Raw genomic sequence first — 21,575 nt, 5'->3', positions numbered from 1 at the left:
TCTAAATCACTGTCCATTCTAAGTCCTAAGTTGTGAAAGGGTAAGATACATATGCGTTTAAGTTAATCTACACAGCACCTGACCAACGAAACACCTACTCTTGGTGGATTTATGGTGGTGCTAGAGTCGAGAATGAGAGAGAGAGAGAGAAGGCGGGATCCCTCTCCAGAGACCTGAGGTCACCCAGGGGGAGAGTGCTGCCTACCAGCTCGCACTCGAGGGTGAGCGAGGGTGAGCCTTTGAGCTGAGGGGAGGGGACAAGGGCGGAATGTGGGCTGGGCCAAGTTTAGAATTACAAGTGCCAGAGGAGTGGGAACCACACTTTAAATAGCCATCACCTCCCCTTCCCCCAGATAATTCTTCTCCCCTCTGACCGGACCTCTGGCAGCAACTACACTAAGGTTGGTGCTGTTTTCTTCTCTTTTTCTCTGGGTGTCAGACTTCAGGTGGATAGGATCCATAAGACTTACAGTTTTGGGATCCTGTCCTAGAAAATATGACATTTATGTGTGATATGCAAAGACTAGCTATTTTCTTGACTTTCTGAAACTTTGGTGGCTGATGATTCAAGGACCAATGTAACTGTGGAGAAAGAGGACCCCAGATGAAAGGGGAAGACATTTGGTTTTACTGCTAAGAAAATAAAGGCTCTCTGCTCTGAGACAAGATTGAAAGTTGAAAGAACATAAAACAAGATTGAAAGAAAATAAAAATTCAAGTGCCTGTTATGCTATGAAGTGCTTTCATATATATATATATGTGTGTGTATATATGTACATATATATGTATATATATGTACATATATATGAATATATATACACATATATGAAATATATATACATATATGTCTATGAAATAGATGTATGTATATATACATCTCTTCATTTAATCCTCATGGCTAAGTGTATTCTGTCATGCCCCTATATAAATCCATCAAGACTAGGTGTTTCTTTGGTCAAGTGTAGATTAACTTAAACACATATTTTTCTTACCCTTTCACAGCTTAGGACTTGAAATGGGCAGTGATTTAGAATTAAGATGTGTAGATTATAAAACTCTGGACAGTTAGAGAAACTTCCCAAATACATACACACACACACAAACACACACACACACATCTGTATATAGAAAAGTCTGAAGAAATATTCACCGCACGGTTGTTAGTAGTTACATTTGGAGAGTAAAGCTGGAATCAGGAGATGGAGTGAAGAGACATTTTATAGACAAGCACCCGAGGCTCAGAGTGATGAATTTCCCATTTCCTGGGAGTCGGATGGTCTGTGATGCAGAGCTATGGTTTGAATCCAGACTTGCCCTTCAATCGCACGATGCTGCCTCTGCTAATCAACATGGCTAAGAGACCTAGGGTAGGCTTCTGTTCTCCTGGGGTCTGCGGGGATAGAGAAGTGAGAGGGGTAGTGTTTAATCATTGGAAGACTCCCATTGGGCCCAGAACCTGCACAAGACAAGAGGCAACCTTCTCAGAAGGACTGGGGAAGCTTCTGGGGACCAACGGCTTGGGTTTCTCCTTCTTAACCCACAGTCTCTGGAGCCCGTTCCTTCATTTATCAAATAAGCAGCACATTCCTGACCTCCCTCTGGTTTTCTGGATCCCCCGGGGCAGCCCCACTGGGGAGACAGAGCTGCAGGAGGCTCTGTGACCAGATGGGGCTCTTGTGAGAAAGTTCTGTTCCCAGGAAATTTTCTGGGTGGGGGGGGGGGCGTTGCGTAGAAAGAAGCACATGTATTCACTTCTGCAGAGACGGGACCGCTGTATACAATCAGAGATACTTACATTAGACTCGCTGCTAAACCCACCAGCCATTGTAAGCAAGGGAGGTAGCTGAACAAGCAGGACGTCGTGGGGTCAGGTCCCGGCTGTGCTGCATGGCAGCACACATGTCATCCTACCTCTCCGATGGGCAGCTCCCTGCTTACAAAGCAGAGGGAACCTTGTCACATCCTGGGGCCGCGGGGACTGAATAACATAAAGGCATGTAAAGCACCTGGTCTACAGCAGTTGTTCTCTGAACATGACCACGTCCAATCTCATCCTCAACCCAGTGCGAGTCTAGAATAGGGGCAGGCAGGGTATAGCCTGCAGCTCTGTGTTCATCATCTTATGTTGTCGTCTCTGCGGTAATGGAGTCCTGCGCTGCCGTCACCAGAAAAGAAGAGGAGCCCACGGGTCGTCTTCCTCTTATGTTGCTCTCAGAGAGAGATGCAGGGCTGACCTGGGAAGGTCAGCTCATCTTACTCAGAGTCCCTGGTTCTACTCAACCTTTCTCGTCTTCTTGCAAGGATCGAAAAAAGCTGACTTTCACATTCCTCTTATAAAATAAAGCATGTTTTTGACGAAAATGTAGAAAATATAGATAAGGAAAATATCTCTAAAACCCATCTGCTGAGAGAGAAACATCTTGGTGATTATCCTAATTTTCATGCATGCAAATCCTTCATAAGGTATTTTTCCCAGCATCATCATGGCATGTGGTCTATTTTGTAACTGTTTGCACTTCACATTTTGTGAACACCTCTTTGTTTCTTTCTTCTGCAGCACAGTTTTTAATGATTATATAGTAGTCCATTGTCTGAGCCATAATTTATTAACCTAGTTACCATATTTGAACATTTATGTGCTTTCTAATTTTTCGTTGTTTTAAGCATGAACATCCTCAGTGCTGAATGTTTATACAAAGTCACAGTTATCTCCGTAGGGTAAATTCCCCAAAGGAGAATCGGTGGCTTAAGGATACATACAAATGCCATCCCTCCAACTGTCCTTGAACACGGAATAGAGAGACTGAGATACATGCTTATGCAGACGAGGCTGGTTGGAGGGTGGCAGAGAGAACTCAGATAGCCTGGGGCAGGTGGGCTCCCCATGTCCACAAGCCCCCACCCGAGGCACCTTCTAGGGGTGCAGAGTCTGTGCCTCAGAGTCAGTGCCTTCTTCCTGAAGCAGGAAGAGAACATATGGTCAGCCTTTACCAACCAGACATGCCAAGGTGGGTGCAGGTCTGCACACAGCAGCAGGAGTCACTCTCCTCCCCGGCACTTTTCCTTTGGGAATTTGGTGGAAGGGAAGGGGGAAGCTTTCCTTCCAGGCACCGCCCCCCCACCCCCAGCCCCCAGCAGTAGCACAGTGCCCTGCTTGTCTTCCAGGGGGAATGGATAGCAGGGTCTTGGGCACCACCAGTAATGGAGAGACCAAACCAGTGTGCCCAGGCGTGGAAAAGGCGGCGGAGGATGGTGCCCTGCAGCGAGGGCAGTGGAGCAACAAGATGGAGTTCGTGCTGTCCGTGGCAGGGGAGATCATCGGGCTGGGTAACGTCTGGAGGTTCCCCTACCTCTGCTACAAAAACGGGGGAGGTGAGTTCACTTGAGGTGGGCGCAGTGGGGGAGAACTGTGCCCGCCTGGCGCCTCTTGCCTGGGCAGTGGATGGAGGTTTCCTGCCTCTGTTACAAAAACAGGGGAGGTGAGAGGCACCGCACCCTTCACGCCCACAAGGCTGTCTCCATCTCCTGCGCCTACTGCTCCCTGGGGAGCTCCATAGATGCAGAGGATGCTGGAGTTGGAAAAACCCTTAGAAGTCACTCAGGACCCTGCAGGAGAAGCACCTAGACGGGGGTGACGTCCTGGGTGCCCATGGTGGCAGCAGAGAAACACAGGTGGGGGCTGGGACCAGATGGATGGGGGTTTGGGTTCTGGCTCTGCTACTCACTCCCTGTGACCTGGAGCAAGCCCTTGGACCTCAGGTGGGCACTGAGAACAGAGACGGTTCTTCCTGCCCCTCAAGGTGGTTGTCAGGACTGGAGGTTGTGGGCAAAGGGCCTCAGAATCCATGGCTGTGCTGAGGGCAATGTTGGCACCCAGCTGTCCCGTGGCCTCCAGACTCTGCAACCAGGGCCGCCTGTCCCCAGCCCGCCCCGCCCCGTCCCGCCCGCACCACGTGTCACCTTTGATCCCAGTGACTCTTCTTTTATAATTTTCCCACTGAAATATTTGCATGGGGTGGGGGAGCATGGACTCCAGTTCCTTTCTGGATCCTTCCTGCCTCTCAGGCCCTGCAGTGATCCCACTGTCCCCTTAGCAATGCAGGTCACTTTCCCACCATGGACTCTCTTTTAGGCACCCCCGCCCTTGCCAGGTCTCTGGGGAGCCCCTGAGGGATTTCCCAGGTGCTGAAGGCCTCTGGGAAGAGCAGTGGGTTTGGAAGGTCTCCTCGTCGGTGGGTAAAGCTTAGTGGGACTGGGCTCCCAGGTCTGGTTTTGGAGGCGGGATGGGGTTGCAATCTGGGCTGGAGGAAGGGAAATGCTGAGATAGATCACGGGGAAAGACTGAAGGGGTAGGACTGTGTGGGCCATGAGGACTTTAGGGCACCCTAATGCAACACTCACCCTTGGTGGGGGCGTGGGAGCCTCCCTGTGCGTGAACCCAGTTGAAGTGGTTTTGGGGAGAGAAAGCCCACAGCACAGAGTAGGGGTGGGAGGTCAGGAGGGAGGAGAATATAGAGAGGCCCTGAGCCCATTCATACTCTCAGGATGGTGGCAGCTGGGCACTGGCCCAGGGACCGGAGGTTAATTTCTATTTTTCCCAGAGCAAGTGGGAGTGGGCCAATGTGTTCTCCTTCCCGCAGACTCTCTGGCTGGCAGTCTGAAGCTGCAGGACTTTGCTAGGTCGGCTGGCATCTCTAGGGAAGGCAGGAGGTCCCCACCTAGCCCTGGACCCTCCGACAGCTTGTTCAGACCCTTGGGCCTTAGGGTGGTCAGATTCGGCTAGTCTGGGGAGGAGAGGGGGTGGGGAGCTAGGCCAGGCCTGGGGGCTCTGTGTCTGGACCCAGTGACCAGCTTAGCTCCTCACACGGCAAGATTAGGAGGTGAGCTGCTTTCTGCAAGCTGCTCTGGAATGGGACCGCGAGGTCGGCCTGGGAATTAGCAGGACTGGCACGAAGAGGTGGGGGAGGGATTCTGGGGTCTGTGGGGACCCCTGCGCTGAGGAAGGGGGAGCGGGGGCCAGAGCAGGAGCACAGGGTCACCCTGTCTACAGGAGGCGTCTCCCAGTAGGTTTGCGCCTAAACTCTGCTTCGGGGGCCCGTTTAGGTCTGTGTGGCCTGGTGGGGGGGGGGTGTGTGTGGCTGTGTCTCAGAAAAGGAAACACAGGCCGGGATCATGACCACAGCCCCTGATTCTTCACTGAAGGAACCGGGGTGTGGAGGTAGGACATGGCTGCCTCCTCCCTGGGCAGGGCCCTCCCTCTAGCACGCTGGTCCCCAGGAGCTGTTTTGGGGTCCTGGGACCATCTGCAAAATCCTGACGCCATAGCCCTTCCTCCCACCCCTTCTTCTCCAGTGGGGCACCAGGCCTCAGGCTTCCTCTTCTCTTTCCTTGACGGACAACGGCAGCTGGAGGAAGTGCACTGAGGGGTTCTGGGGCTGGAGGCTGATGTCCAGCTTTGCTCTGAAGGCCCTGAGTCACGCAGGGCCAGCGGGTGGACATACGGGTGGCACCTTTACCGGCGTGATGGGGACCTGCCCGGGACCCCCCGGGTCTGTGCAGGGACCCAGACAGGCCAGCTCTTCTGGTTTCTGGTGTTCCCAGAGGCTCATCCTTTCTGTGCTCTTCACCCCTCCTCGGCCCCTCAGAGCATAGACCCCACACTTTGTCTAGTCACCTTGGTCTGGAAGGGACGAGACACCTCCTTGTGACAGGGCCCTTCACTGCCCACATGAGATAGGGTCGGGGAGGGGAGGACAGATGCCTCCTAGGTAGGTTTCATCCCCTCCTCCCAGTTCAGTGTTTTTATTTAAACCTGTGGCCCTCAGATCAGGGCTGGGACTCCCAGGGGATTCGAGGATGGTTCTGAGCAGGTTCTGAGGATGCTGGGGTCGTGGTGTGAACCCCTTGAGGTCACGTGTGCTATCAGCCTGCCTCTGCTGGGTGCTTTCTCCAACTTCACAGCTGCAAATAGCCGCTTTTGTGCTTGGAAGGAGGACCTTATCGTTGCCAATGTTTGTTGGTTGGGGAGCTCAGTGAGGAAGACGTCCCCAAAGCATAGCATCAGTTCCAAACTGAAAATCCAAGTGCTGTCTTTGGTTCCTTCCAGCTTGGATGTTTGGTAGATCCGATTAGAAGTGAGTCCCAGAGCAGGGGAAAGGCTGAGCTAAGAATATGATGGAGGACAGGTCGATAGTGAAACACAGTAGCTAAAAACCAGAGACGCTGAGAAAGCGGTGTGAAGAAACCGAGTCTGGTGGTTGGGACTTGGGCTTTCAATGCAGAGGATGCGGATTCAGTCCCTGGTTGGGGAGCCAAGATCCCACATGCCTCATGGTCAAGAAACCAAAACACAGAACAGAAGCAATATTGTAACAAATGCAATAAACACTTAAAAAATGGTCCACAACCAAAAAAAAAAAAAGAACTTAAATATATATATATATATATATATATATATATAATCAGCATCCAACAGAAGACGGGGAAAGAAGGGGTGCTTCTAGGTAAATGTGCTCCTTGCCCAGGCATTGTGGCCAGTCCACCCTGAGCACTTGCCTCCACCCCCTGGCCCCTGTGATTTTCTAGAATCAGGCCAACCAATGTAAGTCACCCAATGGTGGTTACACACTGAGAACGCACAACCTGCCAGGAACTACTCTGAGTTGTGATGATAAAACGGAAACAGAACAGACTGCCTCCCTGTTTTTGTGGGGCTTTCATTCGGGGTGTGGGTGGCGGCAAGACAGACAGTAAACATAGCAAATAAGAAAATGACACAGCGTATCAGAAGTCGCCGAGCATCACTGGAGCAGGGTGGGGCAGCCACACGGAGAACACTTGAGTGACAGCTTCTGGGGTCAGGGGTGAGACCCGGTCTTGGGGATATTGGAGGTGGGGAGTGCATCCTGGGGCAGAGGAAACAAAAGGTTTTAATGGCCTCAGAGAGGGTGGCTGGCTGGTGTGTCTGGGGAGTCAAAGGAGGGGAGTCACTGTAGGGGGTGGGTCCTGCAGGGCTTGTCAACCACTGTGAGGTTCGGCTTTCACTCCAGGGCTGGGGAGTCAGGGCAGGAGTTTGAGCAGAGCAGCCAGTCTTACACTTGAACACGATCTCTGTATCTGTGGTGCTAAGAACTGATGGCAGAGGCTTCAGGCCAGAAGCAGACCAGTGCCGAGGCTAAGAATCTTGAGGTCTCTTTGCTGTCCTTCTTTTTCACATAACTGCTGACTCTACCTGGATACCCAGCTCCTGGTTGCTGCAGAACCCGGGCCTTCAGCTGGAACCTCTCCTGCTCCCTGGACCCTGGGCTACCAGCATTCTGAGGTTCCCAACACCTGGGATGCCCGGGGCTGGAGACCCCGAGTGAGACCACAGCAGAATGTGCTACCGCTGGGCCACTCAGAAACCAGGATCTCAGAGGGACGGCTGTGGGGCGGTGGTGCAGCCAAGCAAACCCCAGCTCTAGACATCAGGGAGAGGGAGCGCATAGGACGCCTTTGCCACGGGCGTTAGACAGCCCCATTGTGCCCTGAGGATGTCCGTAGATACTAAGGAGCAAAGAGAGACAAGGAGCGCATGTCTTCATGCAAGAGTCATAGTTATGTTATTAGTATGTGATGACTGGTTACCATTTTTAGTTAGTGACTCAGTGCCAAGTATTGTTTCAGTAGTGCTGATTACAGCGTGTGATAATTCAGGAATCCTCACCGCTGTGTTACTCATGTGGGACATTTAACAGTTTGTCTTAAAAAAAAATGTCACCTGGAGGGACTTCCCTGGTGGTTCAGGAGCTAAGACTCCGAGCTCCCAATGCAGGGGGCCTGAGTTTGATTCCTGGTCAGAGAAATAGATCCCACAAGCTGCAACTAAGATCAAGTCGCCAAGAAATAAATAAATTTTTTTAAAAATTGTCACCTGGAACATGACAGGTGACACCACAGAATGTGCTCTTACTGAGAAGGACGTCTAGCAGAATGGTTCTTTTCCAGGATGGGTGTGTGGTCTCTGGCATCCCATGGGGGATGATGCCAGGACATTTGAAAACTGAGGGAGGAGACTGAGTGGGGGCTTTGGGGGAGCAGGTAACCGTGACTCCATTCTCCTTCTCCAGGACTGGATATGTCTTGCAGGGGTGGTGGGTATGGCTCGGGTGAGGAAACGGGCAGTGTCTCCAGGACTCCCTGGTGGGCACACGGGTCCCTCTTGGGCTCCATCCCTTCTCTAACTCCCTCCCCAGTTTGGGGCCAGTGACTCTGGCTGGTGGGTGTGGACTTTGTCCCTTACGGTCAGCTGCCGAGGTACTCAAGGAGGCAGAGGAGGAGGGGAACAGACTGAGCACAAGACCCGGTGCAGTTAAAGGTTGGCTTGGTTTATTGGGAAAGAGCAGGTGGCATAGAGATGGGAGGCGGGGCTTGGAGACTCCTCTCCTGGCCCCCCACTCTCTTTTTGCTCTCTTTATTTGATGTTTCTAACTCTCAGTAGTGACAGCTCATTTCAGCTACTGGATTCTCTCTTTCCTAATTCCCTCCTCCTGCCCAGCGAGTCTTGGCCTGATTTGTGTACTTACTTGCCTGAGTTGTTTATGATCTTTCTTTGCCCTTACAGTCACCAAGCGTCTCCCTCAGTGCTTGAATCATGCGTGGACTACACGCCAAGAGACTTGGAAGGCAGAGAAATGGAGGAGTTGATTCCTCACCACCAACTTTTGTTTTAGCAATTTTAGTATGGTATAATTGGCTTATAATAAATCGTACACATTTGAAATGTACAGCTACATAAGTTTTGCCATAGGTACACACCCTTGAGACCATCACCACTATCAAGATAATTAACGGGGACTTGCAGGTGATCCAGTGGTTAGGACTCCAAGCTTCCATTGCAGGGGGCACAAGTTTCATCCTTGGCTGGGGAACTAAGATCCCACATGCTACATGGCATGGCCAAAATATAAACTAAAAGGAAAAAAAAAAAGATTGTGAATATATCCATCACTCCCTCAAACTGCTTCCTGATCCTTTCTCCCACCCCCAACCTCTGCAACCCCATCTCAATGCAACCACAAACCTGTTTTGTTTTTTTTTTTTTAAAGATTTTTGATGCAGACCATTTTTAAAGTCTTTATTGAATTTGTTACAATATTGCTTCTGTTTTATTTTTTTTTTATGTTTTGGTTTTTTTGGGGCTGAGAGGCATGTGGAATCTTAACTCTCTAATTAGGAATTGAACCTGCATCTCCTGCTTTAGAAAGTGAAGTCTTAATCAGTGGACCACCAGGGAGGTCTCTGTTTTTGAAAGATGCAACTATTTCCAGCTTTACTGATTTATTTCTGATACATAATATATGAAAGTTTAAGGCATACAACAATATGATTTCATACAAGTATATATTGCAAAATCATTACCACAATAGGGTTAGTTAACAATTCCACTCCTTCATATCATTACCTTTTCTTGGTGGTGATAGCTTTTAAGATCTACACTCTTAAGAACTTTCTAGTATATGAAAAAGTGTCATTCACTGTAGTCACCACACTGTACAGTTCTAGCCCCAGGAAATGTTCCTCTTATAATGAACTGTGTATCTCCCCATTTTTCCCTTTGAGAATCTCCCCATGTCTCCTACCTCCAGCCTCCGGCAACCACCATTCTACTCTCTGCCTTGATGAATCTGACTATTTTGAGATCCCACATATAAGTGAGAACACACAATATATTTACTTTACTTTCTCTGTATAACTTACGTCACTTAGCATGATACCCTCAAGGTCCATCCATGGTAGCAAAGCATGGAATTTCCGTCTGTCTTATGGCTGAATAATACCCAACTATACGTATAGCATTTTCTTTATCCGTGCTGTCCCTGTACACTAGTTTGCGTTTCTTAGACTTATCTATAAATGGAATCATGATTTGGCTTCTTTGACTTGGCATAATTACTTTGAGATTCATCCATCTTTTTCGTTTCTCAGTAGTTCCTCTCTTGTTATTGCTGGATAGTATTGTAGCTCAGTCAGTAAAGAATTCACCTGTAATGCAGGAGACCTTGGTTCAGTTCCTGGGTCAGGAAGATTCCCTGGAGAAGGGAATGGCTACCCATTCCATATTCTTGCCTGGAGAATCCCACAGAGGAGCCTGGCAGGCTACAGTCCATGGGGTCGCAAGAGTCGAACACGACTTAGTGACTAGATCACCGTTTCGTTAGATGGGTGGACTGCCATTTATCTCTTCTCCTGTTTATGGACATTTGGGTTCTTTCCAGGTTTTACAGATGAATCTGCTAAGAACATTTGTATACAAGTCTTTGTATAAACATATGCTTTCACCTCCCTTGAGTAAACACTTAAGTGTGGAATGACAGGATTCTATGGTAATGCACCTTTACTTTTTAAGAAATTGCCAAACGCTTTTCCGAAACAGTTGTGCATTTTACATTCCTGCCAACGGTGTATGCAGGTGCCAGCTTTTCTATATCTTCACCAATACTTAGTCTGTTTTTTCTTTTACTTTTTTTGGCTGCTCCACGCACATGCGAGGCTTGTGGGATCTTAGTTTCCTGATCAGAGATGGAACTGCAGTCCTTACGTTGGCAGCATGGAGTCTTAATCTCTGAACCGCCAGGGAAATTCCTGCTCTGTCTTTTTAATTTTTAATTGGTGTGTAGCATTACCTCATTATTTAAATTTATAATGACTAATGATATTGAACATCTTTTTATGTGCTTATTTGCAACTCACATATTTTTTTCTTTTTCTTTTATTTTTTTGGTGAAACCCTGTTCAAATCTTCTGACCATTAGAAAAAAAAAGGGTTGTTTGTTTTCTTACCATCTTAGCCACTGGATCACAGGGGAGTCCTTCTTTTCTTTTTAATTACACTTTACTGAGTTATGACTGACTTACAAAAAGCTGTACACATTTAACATATCAACTCGAGTTTTGAGGTAAACACATACCTGTGAAACCATTCCCACAGTCAATGTCATAAACACATCCATCACCTCCAGAAGTTTCCTTTTGTCCTTTTTTATTTTAACTTTTTGTGATAAGAACACAATATAAGATTTATCTTCTTAGCACATATTTTTAAATTTATTTTTTTAATTGAAGGATAATTGCTTTACAGAATTGTGTTGTTTTCTGTCAAACCTCATCATGAATCAGCCATAGGTATACATATATCCCCTCCCTTTTGAACCGCCCTCCAATCTGCCTCCCTATCCTACCCCACTAGGTTGATACAGAGCCCCTGTTTGAGTTTCCTGAGCCATACAGCAAGTTCCCATTGGCTATCTATTTTACATATGGTAACGTAAGTTTCCATGTTACTCTTTTCATACATCTCACTCTCTCCTCCCCTCTCTGCATGTCCATAAGTCTCTTCTCTGTGTCTGTTTCTCTATTGCTGCTCTGGAAATAAATTCCTCAGTACCATTTTTCTAGATTCCATTTATATGCATTTGAATACAATATTTATCTTTCTCTTTCTGACTCACTTCACTCTGCATAATAGGTTCTAGGTTCATCCACCTCATCAGAACTGACTCAAATGTGGTCCTTTTTATGGCTGAGTAATACTCCATTGTGTGTATGGACCACAGCTTCTATATTCCTTTATCTGTTGATGGACATCTAGGTTGCTTTCATGTTCTAGCTATTGTAAATGGTGCTGCAATGAACAATGGGATGTGTGCGTCTTTTTCAATTTTGGTTTCCTCAGGGTATATGCCTAGGAGTGGGATTGCTGGGTCATATGGTGGTTTTATTCCCATATTCCATATGGTGCTTTTATGGTAGTTTTTAAGGAATTTCTATACTGTCTTCCATAGTGGCTGTGAAGGAAAGTTGCATGGCTCAAGGTAGCCTGGAGTTAAAACTCCCCTCCAGATCCTTCCCACCATTCTATGCAAAACAAAGACCTTTCTCACCGGAAATAAAAATGGACATTAGGTTGATTACGCCCAGCTCCCAGCCAGTCCAGCCTCTGGCCAATCTCCAAAATTCCTTTCCCCAGCCGTTTAAGAGATGACTACTCAGAACAACCTTGGGGAAGAACAGGTCCCCTTAAGACAGTAACTTTGCACATACATGCCTATATATACTTACTCATTTCTTAGGTTAGTGCAGCAACTCGCTAATCTGACTGCTGCCCCTTCTCACCTCATTAAAGGTCATCTGTTCCTGTAAAGTGCCTGTCTCGTTCTTTTTCTGAACCTCGGCTTCTCTAATTCTCTTAACCAACAGGCTGTATCAATTTACATTCCTACCAACAGTGCAAGAGCGTTCCCTTTTCTCCACACCCTCTCCAGCATTTATTGTTTGTAGACTTTTTGATGATGGCCTTTCTGATTGGTGTGAGGTGATATCTCATTGTGGTTTTGATTTGCATTTCTCTAGTAATGAGCTATGTTGAGCATCTTTTTGTGTATTTGTTAGTCATCTGTATGTCTTGTTTGGAGAAGTGTCTGTTTAGGTCTTTCCCCCACTTTTTGATTGGGTTGTTTGTTTTTCTGGCATTGAGTTGTATGAGCTGCTTGTATATTTTGGAAATTAATCCTTTGTCAGTTGTTTCATTTGTTATTATTTTCTCCCATTCTGAGGGCTGTCTTTTCACCTTGCTTGTAGTTTCCTTTGCTGTGCAAAAGCTTTTAAGTTTAATCAGATCCTACTTGTTTACTTTTGTTTTTATTTCCATTACCCTAGGAGGTGGGTCATAGAGGATCTTGCTTTGATTTATGTCATCGAGTGTTCTGCCTATGTTTTCCTCTAAGAGTTTTATAGTTTCTGGCCTTACATTTAGGTCTTTAATCCATTTTGAGTTTATCTTTGTGTATGGTGTCAGAAAGTGTTCTAATTTCATTCTTTCACATGTAGCTGTCCCGTTTTTCAGCACCATTTATTGAAGAGGCTGTCTTTGCCCTATTGTATATTCTTGCCTGCTTTGTCAAAAATAAGGTACCCATAGGTGCATGGGTTTATTTCTGGGTTTTCTATCTTGTTCCATTGGTCTATATTTCTGTTTTTGTGCCAGTACCATACTGTGTTGATGACTGTAGCTTTGTAGTATAATCTGAAGAAAGGAAAATTTATTACTCCACTTCCATTCTTCAAGACTGCTTTAGCTATTCCAGGTCTTTTGTTTTTCCATATGAATTGTGAAATTTTTTGTTCTAGTTCTATGAAAAATGCCATTGGTAATTTGATAGGGATCACATTGAATCTGTAGATTGCATTTGGTAGTGTAGTCATTTTCACAATATTTAAGGAACATGGAATATCCTACCCAAGAACATGGACTATCCCCATCTGCTTATTTCGGCTTTGATTTCTTTCACCAGTGTCTTATAATTTTCTGTGTACAGTTCTTTTGTCTCCTTAGGTAAGTTTACTCTTAGATATTTAATTCTTTTTGTTGCAATGGTGAATGGGATTGATTCCTTAATTTCTCTTTCTGATTTTTCATTGTTAGTATATAGAGATGCAAGTAAGTGGTTTCTGTGTATTGATTTTGTATCCTGCAACTTTGCTAAATTCACTGATTAGCTCTAATTTTTTGATACTATCTTTAAGGTTTTCTATGTACAGTGTCATGTCATCTGCAAACAGTGGGAGCTTTACTTCTTTTCCAGTCTGGATTCCTTTTATTTCTTTTTCTTCTCTGATGGCTGTAGCTAGAACTTCCAGAACTATGTTGAATAATAGTGGTGAAAGTGGACACCCTTGTCTTGTTCCTGATCTTAGGGGAGATGCTTTCAGTTTTTCACCACTGAGAACAATGTTTTCTGTAGGCTTATCATATACGGCCATTACTATGTTGAGGTGGTTCCTTCTGTGCCTATTTTTTTTGAAAAGTTTTCATCATAAATGGGTGCTGAATTTTGTCAATGGCTTTTTCTGCATCTATTGAGGTTATCATATGATTTTTATCTTTCAATTTGTTAATATGGTGTATCACATTGATTGATTTGTGTATATTGAAGAATCCTTGCATCCCTGGAATAAACCCAACTTGATCATAGTGTATGAGCTTTTTGATGTGTTGCTGAATTCTGTTTGCTACAATTTTGTTGCAGATTTTGCATCTATGTTCATCAGTGATATTAGCCTGTAGTTTTCTTTTTGTGTGTTGTCTTTGTCTGGTTTTGGTATCAGGGTGATGGTGGACTCATAGAATGAATTTGGAAGTGTTCCTTCTTCTGCAGTTTTTTGAAAGCGTTTTACGAGGATGGGCATTAGCTTTTCTCTAAATGTTTGATAGAATTCTCCTGTGAAGCCATTTGGTCCTGGACTTTTGATTTTGGGGGGAGATTTTTGATCATAGCTTCAATTTTAGTGTTTGTAGTTGTGTTGTTCATAATTTCTATTTTTTCCTGGTTCAGTCTTGGAAGACTGAACTTTTCTAAGAATCTCTCCATTTCTCCCAGGTTATCCATTTTACTGCCATATAGTTGTTCACAATAGTCTCTAATACTACTCTGTATTTCTGCATTGTCTGTTGTGACCCCTCCTTTTTCATTTCTAATGTTGTTGATTTGATTCTTCCTTTTTTCTTAATGAGTCTGGCTAGAGGTTTGTCAATTTTGTTTATCTTCTCGAAGAACCAGATTTTAGTTTTATTAATTTTTATTATTGTTTCTTTCGTTTATTTTTCAATTATTTCTGCTCGGATCTTTATGATTTCTTTCCTTCTACTAATTTTGGGGTTTTTTTTGTTCTTCTCTTTCCAGTTGTTTTAGGTGTGAAGTTAGGTTGTCTATTTGATGTTTTTATTGTTTCTTGAGGTTGGATTGTATTGCTATAATCTCTCCTCTTAGACCTGCTTTTGTTGCATCCCATAGGTTTTGAGTTGTTGCGGTTTCATTGTCCTTTGTTTCTAGAAATGTTTTGATTTCCCTTTTGATTTCTTCAGTAGCCTGTTGGTTATTTAGAAACGTGTTGTTTGATCTCCATGTGTTTGTGTTTCTTACAGTTTTTTCTTCTAATTGCTATCTAGTCTCCTAGTGCTGTGGTCAGAGAAGATGCTTGATAGGATTTCAATTTTCTTAAATTTACCGAGGTTTGATTTGTGACCCAAGATGTGGTCTATCCTGGAGAATGTTCCACGTGCACTTGAGAAGGAGGTGTATTCCTCTGCATTCGGATGGAATGTCCTGAAGATATCAATGAGATCCATTTCATCTAATGTATCACTTAAGACTTGTGTTTCCTTATTAATTTTCTGTTTGGATGATCTGTCCTTTGGTGTGAGTGGGGTGTCAGTCTCCTACTATTATTGTCTTACTGTCAGTTTCTCCTTTTATGTCTGTTAGTGTTTGTCTTGTGTATTGAGGTGCTCCTATGCTGGGTGCATAGGTATTTACAATTGTCATGTCTTCCTCTTGGATTGATCCCTGGGTCATTATGTAGTGTCCTTCCTTATCTCTTGTAATCTTCTTTATGTTAAGGTCTATTTTGTCTGATATGAAGATTGCTACTCCAGCTTTCTTTTGCATCCCATTTGCATGGAATATATTTTTCCATCCTCTTACTTTCAGTCTATATGTGTCTTTAGGTCTGAAGTGGGTTTCTTGTAGACAGCATATATATGGGTGTTTTTTTTTTTTTAATCCGTTCAGCCAGTCTGTGTCTTTTGGTTGGAGCATTAATCCATTTACATTTAAAGTAATTATTGATATATATGTTCCTATTGCCATTTTCTTAATTGTTTGGTGTTGATTTTGTAGATTTTTTTCTTCTGTTGTATTTCTTGACTATATAAGTTCTTTTAATATTTGTTGTAAAGCTGGTTTGATGGTACTGAATCCTCTTAATTGTTGCTTGTCTGAACAGCTTTCTATTTCTCCTTCAATTTTGAATGAGATCCTTGCCAGGTACAGCAATCTTGGTTGTAGATTTTTCCCTTTCAGTACTTTAAATATATCCTGCCATTCCTTTCTGGCCTACAGAGTTTCTGCTGAAAGATCAGCTGTTAAGCATTTGGGGTTTCCTTGTATGTTACTTGTTGCCTCTTTCTTGCTCCTTTTAACATTCTTCCTTTGTGTTCAGTCTTTGTTAGTTTGATTAGTATGGGCCTTGGCGTGTTTCTACTTGGGTTTATCCTGTATGGGACTCTTCGTGCCTCTTGGACTTCATTGACTATTTCCTTTTCCATGTTGGGAAAACTTTCAACTATAATCTCTTCAAAAATTTTCTCATATCCTTTCTTTTTCTCTTCTTCTTCTTCTGAGACCCCTATAATTTGAATGTTGGTGTGTTTGATATTGTCCCAGAGGTGTCTGAGACTATCCTCAGTTCTTTTCATTCTTTTGACTTTATTCTGCTCTTCAGAAGTTATTGCCACCGTTTTATATTCCAGTTCACTGAGTCATTCTTCTGTTTCAGATATTCTGCTATTGATTCCTTCCAGAGTATTTTTAATTTCAGTAATTGTGTTGTTTGTATGTTTATTCTTTAATTCTTCTAGGTCTTCGTTGATTGATTCTTGCATTTTCTCCATTTTGTTTTCAAGGTTTTTGATCATCTTTGCTGTCATTATTCTGAATTCTTTTCAGGTAGTTTGCCCATTTCCTCTCCCTTTATTTGGAGTTCTGTGTTTCTAGTTTGTTCCTTCATTTGTGTAGTGTTTCTCTGCCTTTTCATTATTTTTTTTAACTTATTGTGCTTGAGGTCTCCTTTTCCCAGCCTTCAAGGTTGTTGTATTCCTGGGGTAAACCCCACTATGTAATGTATTATCTTTTTATTAATACATGTTGTTGAATCTGATTTGCTAAAAAATTTTTAGAATTTTGCATCTATGTTCATCAAAGTTTGACCTATAGTTTTCTTTTCTTGTCTTTGCCTGCTTTTCTTATCAGGGTAATGCTAGCTTTGTAGAATAATCAGTTGGAAAGAATTCCTTTTACATTCTCTAGAAGAGTTTCTATAAAACTGGGATTATTTCTTCTTAAACGTTTGGAATGTCCCCTGCATAAACACCACTGGATTCAATCCTTTTGAGAGATAGTTTCCCTTCCCTGGGTGATTTCCTCATGCATATCTACTGACCAGTACTCAGCTGCAAGCTAGTAGGGGACCATCTGCAGATATTTGGGTCTCTCTATGCACATTTTTTTTTCCTTTTTTGTCTGTGCTGGGTCTTCACTGTAGCGCTCAGGCCCTCTAGTCGTGGTGTGCTTAGCTGCCCCCAAGGCATGAGAGATAATAGTTCCCCGATGAGGGATTGAACCTGAGTCCCCTGCACTGGCAGGCTGATTCTTGACCGCTAGACCACTGGGGAAGTCCCTCTCTGTGCACATCTCTGCTCCCTGGGACTCTGTCCTATGAACTCCCTGCCCTGATGCCAGCAGGTAGAGGTCTAGGGTGGAGAAAATGCCAGCGTTTCTGGAGTCAGTAGACTTGTCTCAGCCAATGACTGTGAAAACAGAAAGGATTACTAAAAGGAAGTCTGACTGCAGTCTGCTAAAAATCCCTCTCTGACATCAAGAGCAATCATTTTTTCGACACCTGCTGGACTGTGGGCTCTGTGAATGCTCGTGGTTTCTGGGATTCCAGGAGCTCCTTCGATGGCCACAGGTTATGTGTTTTTTAGGCGATAACTGAAGTTGATGGGAAGTACACCTTGGTAAGTATAGACGGAAATTTCAGAGTGAAGAAAGGGACTGGCCAGTCCTAAGTAACTTGGTGACACTTGACCTCTGCCTGGTTCCAGACATCTAGACCAGTGTTCCCAGGTTTTCACAGCACCCCCCGACCCCCTCCTTGGGAGCAGTGGTGGTGGGAGGAGCTGGACTTGGACCACAAGAAGGCTACTGCCAAGGAACACACAGCCTGTTTCCCACCTGCAGGTGCCTTCTTCATCCCCTACCTCATCTTCCTCTTTACCTGCGGCATTCCTGTCTTCCTCCTGGAGACGGCGCTGGGCCAGTACACCAGTCAGGGGGGCATCACAGCCTGGAGGAAGATCTGCCCCATCTTTGAGGGTGAGTTGCTCGTGCCTGACACCAGAGTCTCTGCACCAGGTTATAAACTGCATTTGGAATAACTGGGGGGTTCAGCAGCAGTGCTAATGGAGATAAGCCCCTGGGTCTTTATGTTAAACCTTCCACTTGTGACTCAGTGGGCATGAGTTTGAGCAAGCTCAGGGAGAGAGTGAAGGACAGGGAAGCCTTGCGTACTGCTGTTCATGGGGTCACACTTGGACACAACTGAGTAACCGAACAACTCCACTTGTGGGCCCAAGACAGAACTAGTCACTCAGCCCAGCAGAGGATGGAGGAGAAGATGGGGTTGAGGGTGGCACAAAGGCTTTAGCTAATAAGTAGAGTGCAAAGCTATTTTAGCTGTACCTGTATGTATTTTGCAATACATACAAATAATTTTGTGCTTTTAAAAACATATTTAATCAATGGAAAGCATTTAAAAAGAGATTTTTTTGTTTGTTTTTTAATTCGTTTTTAGTTTGGGGATTTTTTTTTTTTTTGGCTGTGCCATGCAGCTTGTGGTGTTTTAGTTCCCCAACCAGGGATTGAGCCCAGGCTCTTGGAAGTGAGAGTACAGAGTCCTAACCACTGGACAGTCAAGGAAGTCTCTAAAAAGAATTTTAATGAGAAAAAAATCCATTAATAATTCTACTATCTTTGGACTTTCTTGGTGGTCCAGTGATTAAGTAGACTCCACACTTCCACTGCTGGGGGCCTGGGTTCAATCCCTGGTTGGGGAACTAAGATACCACAAGCCTCAAGGCACCGCCAAAATAAATAAAAAAATAATTCTACTATCTTGACACAGTAGTTACTTAGGGTGTTCTAATATTCCTCTCCCTTTAGGATTTTCTTTACATTTCTATTTTGAAATAATTCTATGTTCACAGAAAGTTGCAAAAGTAGCCCAGGAGTGTCACGTGTACCCATCAGCCAGTTTTCCTTCATGGTAAAAATTTTATATAGCTATGGAACAATGTCAAAACCTGGAAATGGACATTGGTACCAACCACAGACTTTGTTCAGGTTTCACCCGTTTCCATGCACTCGCTTGTGTGAGGGTATGTATGTGTAACTGTGTGTAATTGTATCACTTGTGTGGATGTGTGTGACCACCACCACTGTTCCATGACTACAAAGGCCTCCACTCCACTGCCCCTTTACAGTCGCGTTCACCCCCTCCCTGCCCTCATCCCTAACCTCTGACAACCATTGATCTGTTTCTATCTCTGTGATTCTGTCATTGGGTAGCGCTGTATAAATGGAGTCATGCAGTGTGTGACTTTTGAGATCCACCGTTTCACTCAGCATCATCTCAGCGCTGGAGATAAACCCAGATTGCTCTGGTATCAATGCGCACGCACGCGCGCGTGCGTGTGTGTGTGTGTGTGTGCTAAGTCACTTCACTTGTTTCCGACTCTGTGACCCCATGGACTAGCCCCTTCAGGCTCCTCTGTCCATGAGATTCTCCAGGCAAGAATACTGGAGTGGGTTGCCGTGCCCTCCTCCAGGGGCTCTTCCGGACCCAGGGATCAAACCTGAGTCTCTTGCATCTCCTGCATTGGCAGGCGGGTTCTTTACCACTAGCGCCACCTGGGAAGCTCCTGGTATCGGTGGTTCATTCCTTTTTATTACTGAGCTGTATTCCATGGCATGGATGAATGTACTACGATTTATTTAACCATTCACCCATTGAAGAACATTTGGGTTGTTTGTAGTTTGGAGAGATTTATTTCACTATTTCTTTCTCTATATTAAAATTTATGTATCTATTAGTTTGAAATAGACAGTTTTTTCATTTTTCTTTTTTGTTTTTAAGAATTTTTTCCTACTTATTTGTGTTTCTGTTTTAGTTAGTGTTATTTTCCATTTTCTACACAGCAATCATTGAGTTGCATAAACTTTTATCAGATGCATATATCAAAATTTATGCTTATTTTTCATCACGTATAAAATTGTTATACCCTGCTATCATGTATCTTGGTAGAAATAGCCCCCCTCTTTTTGAAATTATTTCTTTGGGATAAATTCCCAAGTTCAGAATCACAGGATCAAATGGACAACCAAGTTGATGTCTCTTGATCTGGCTTATGAAAGTGTTATACTGACGTACAGTCACTGAACTTGAGTAAGGACTTTCTCCCATATCTTTAACAGCTCTGAGTTATGACCCTAGTTCCCAAACTTGTCGGAACATTGGAAATACCCCAGGACCTTCAAAACATCCTGAGGCCTGTACCCCACCCCCAGAGGTTGTGATTAAATTGGTCTGGCATCTAGACTGGGCTTTGGAATTTTAAAAATATCTCCAGGTAATTCTCCTAATATGTGGACAAGTGTGGAACTCACCGAGTGACAGCCTCTGTAGAAATGTTCGGTGTGTTATGGATGCAGAACGCTACCCCCTCCTCGTTTCAGTGTGCACACCTAGGATGAGGGAGCATGAGGGCATTTTGAGGACGTTCATTCACTACGTGCACTTGCTCCCTGGTGAACTGTCTCGTCCTGCTCTTAGCACGTGTTTTTATATTTCAGAAATAGATCAGATGAATTCCAGGGAACATAAGCTGTTGGAATCTCGGAGTTAGCCTTACACGTGCGTAAAATAACTTGGAATTAGAACCAGTGAAGTTTCAGCACCGAGACTGATGCGAGTTCACGGGAAGCAGGGCAGGGCAGCAGGGCTGGGGAGGAGAGCAGGAAGCCTGGGTCCCGAATCCCACGTCTTAGGACCCTCCCAGTGGAGCACAAACCCCCTCCCGAGCAGGAGTGGGCAGGAGAGTGAGACACCTGCCCAGTGCCCCAGCCCGGTCTGCCCTCCCCGCCCCCTCCAGGCATCGGCTACGCCTCCCAGATGATCGTCACCCTCCTCAACATCTACTACATCATCGTCCTGGCCTGGGCCCTCTTCTACCTCTTCAGCAGCTTTACCGTCGACCTGCCCTGGGGGAGCTGCCGCCACGACTGGAACACGGGTGAGGTCACCCTCTCCTGCTTGGCCGCAGTGACCCGGGAGAGGAATTGTCCCTGTACCCTGCGACCTGGACCCCCCCCCACCCGCCCCGAACTTGGGATGCTCTAGAAGTCTTCCAAGGACATCATGGAGGTCTTACACCAAAGATAAGAGCAAGAATCCACCAGCATCACAGGGAAAATGTCACAGGCCTTTTTTAAAAAAGCAATTTTACTTATTTATTGTTTGCTTGTGCTGGATCTTTGCTGCTGCAAGCGCTTTTCTCTCGTGGTGAGTGGTGGCTACTCTCTAGTTCCGGTGCCTGGGTTTCTCACTGTGGTGGCTTCTCTTACTGGGGAGCACGGGCTCTAGGCACACAGGCTTTGCTAGCTGCAGCACCTGCGTTCAGTAGTTTCGGCTTCCGGGCTCCAGAGCACAGGCTCTGTAGTCGTGACACACAGGCTTAGTTGTTCTTTGGCACGCAGGATCATCCCGACTCGGGGATCAAACCCACGATCCACTGAGCCACCGGAAAAGCCCTACAGACTTTGTAAAAAATTCATGGGTTCCATCAAACACATTATAAATGCATGTATTATGAAGACAGAACTGACTTCTTTTTGTGCAGTTTAGCCCTTTATGTTATCTAA

The 21,575-nt window shown here is 45.0% G+C and overlaps 1 protein-coding gene across 5 annotated transcripts in view; it reads left to right on the top strand.

Moving 5' to 3' along the window:
- The first annotated feature begins 288 nt into the window (after positions 1-288).
- SLC6A13 (solute carrier family 6 member 13) overlaps positions 289-21,575 on the top strand; it is a 38,793-nt gene continuing 17,506 nt past the window's right edge. For 4 of the 5 annotated variants that reach the window (XM_069581560.1, XM_069581559.1, XM_069581557.1 and 1 more), the window contains exons 1-4: positions 304-401; positions 3,166-3,372; positions 17,838-17,972; positions 20,807-20,947. In XM_069581560.1, the coding sequence (XP_069437661.1) occupies positions 3,171-3,372; positions 17,838-17,972; positions 20,807-20,947 (478 nt within the window). In that variant the 5' untranslated portion in view covers positions 304-401; positions 3,166-3,170. Of the gene's footprint in view, positions 402-3,165; positions 3,373-17,837; positions 17,973-20,806; positions 20,948-21,575 lie in introns of all 5 variants that reach the window. The other variant, XM_069581558.1, reaches the window with a different exon arrangement.

Source organism: Ovis canadensis, chromosome 3 (genome assembly GCF_042477335.2).
Source record: "Ovis canadensis isolate MfBH-ARS-UI-01 breed Bighorn chromosome 3, ARS-UI_OviCan_v2, whole genome shotgun sequence".
In the NCBI taxonomy this organism is placed as follows: Eukaryota; Metazoa; Chordata; class Mammalia; order Artiodactyla; family Bovidae; genus Ovis; species Ovis canadensis.
The sequence above is the reverse complement of the archived record's forward strand: the minus strand, read 5'-3'. Positions and strand labels throughout refer to the sequence as shown.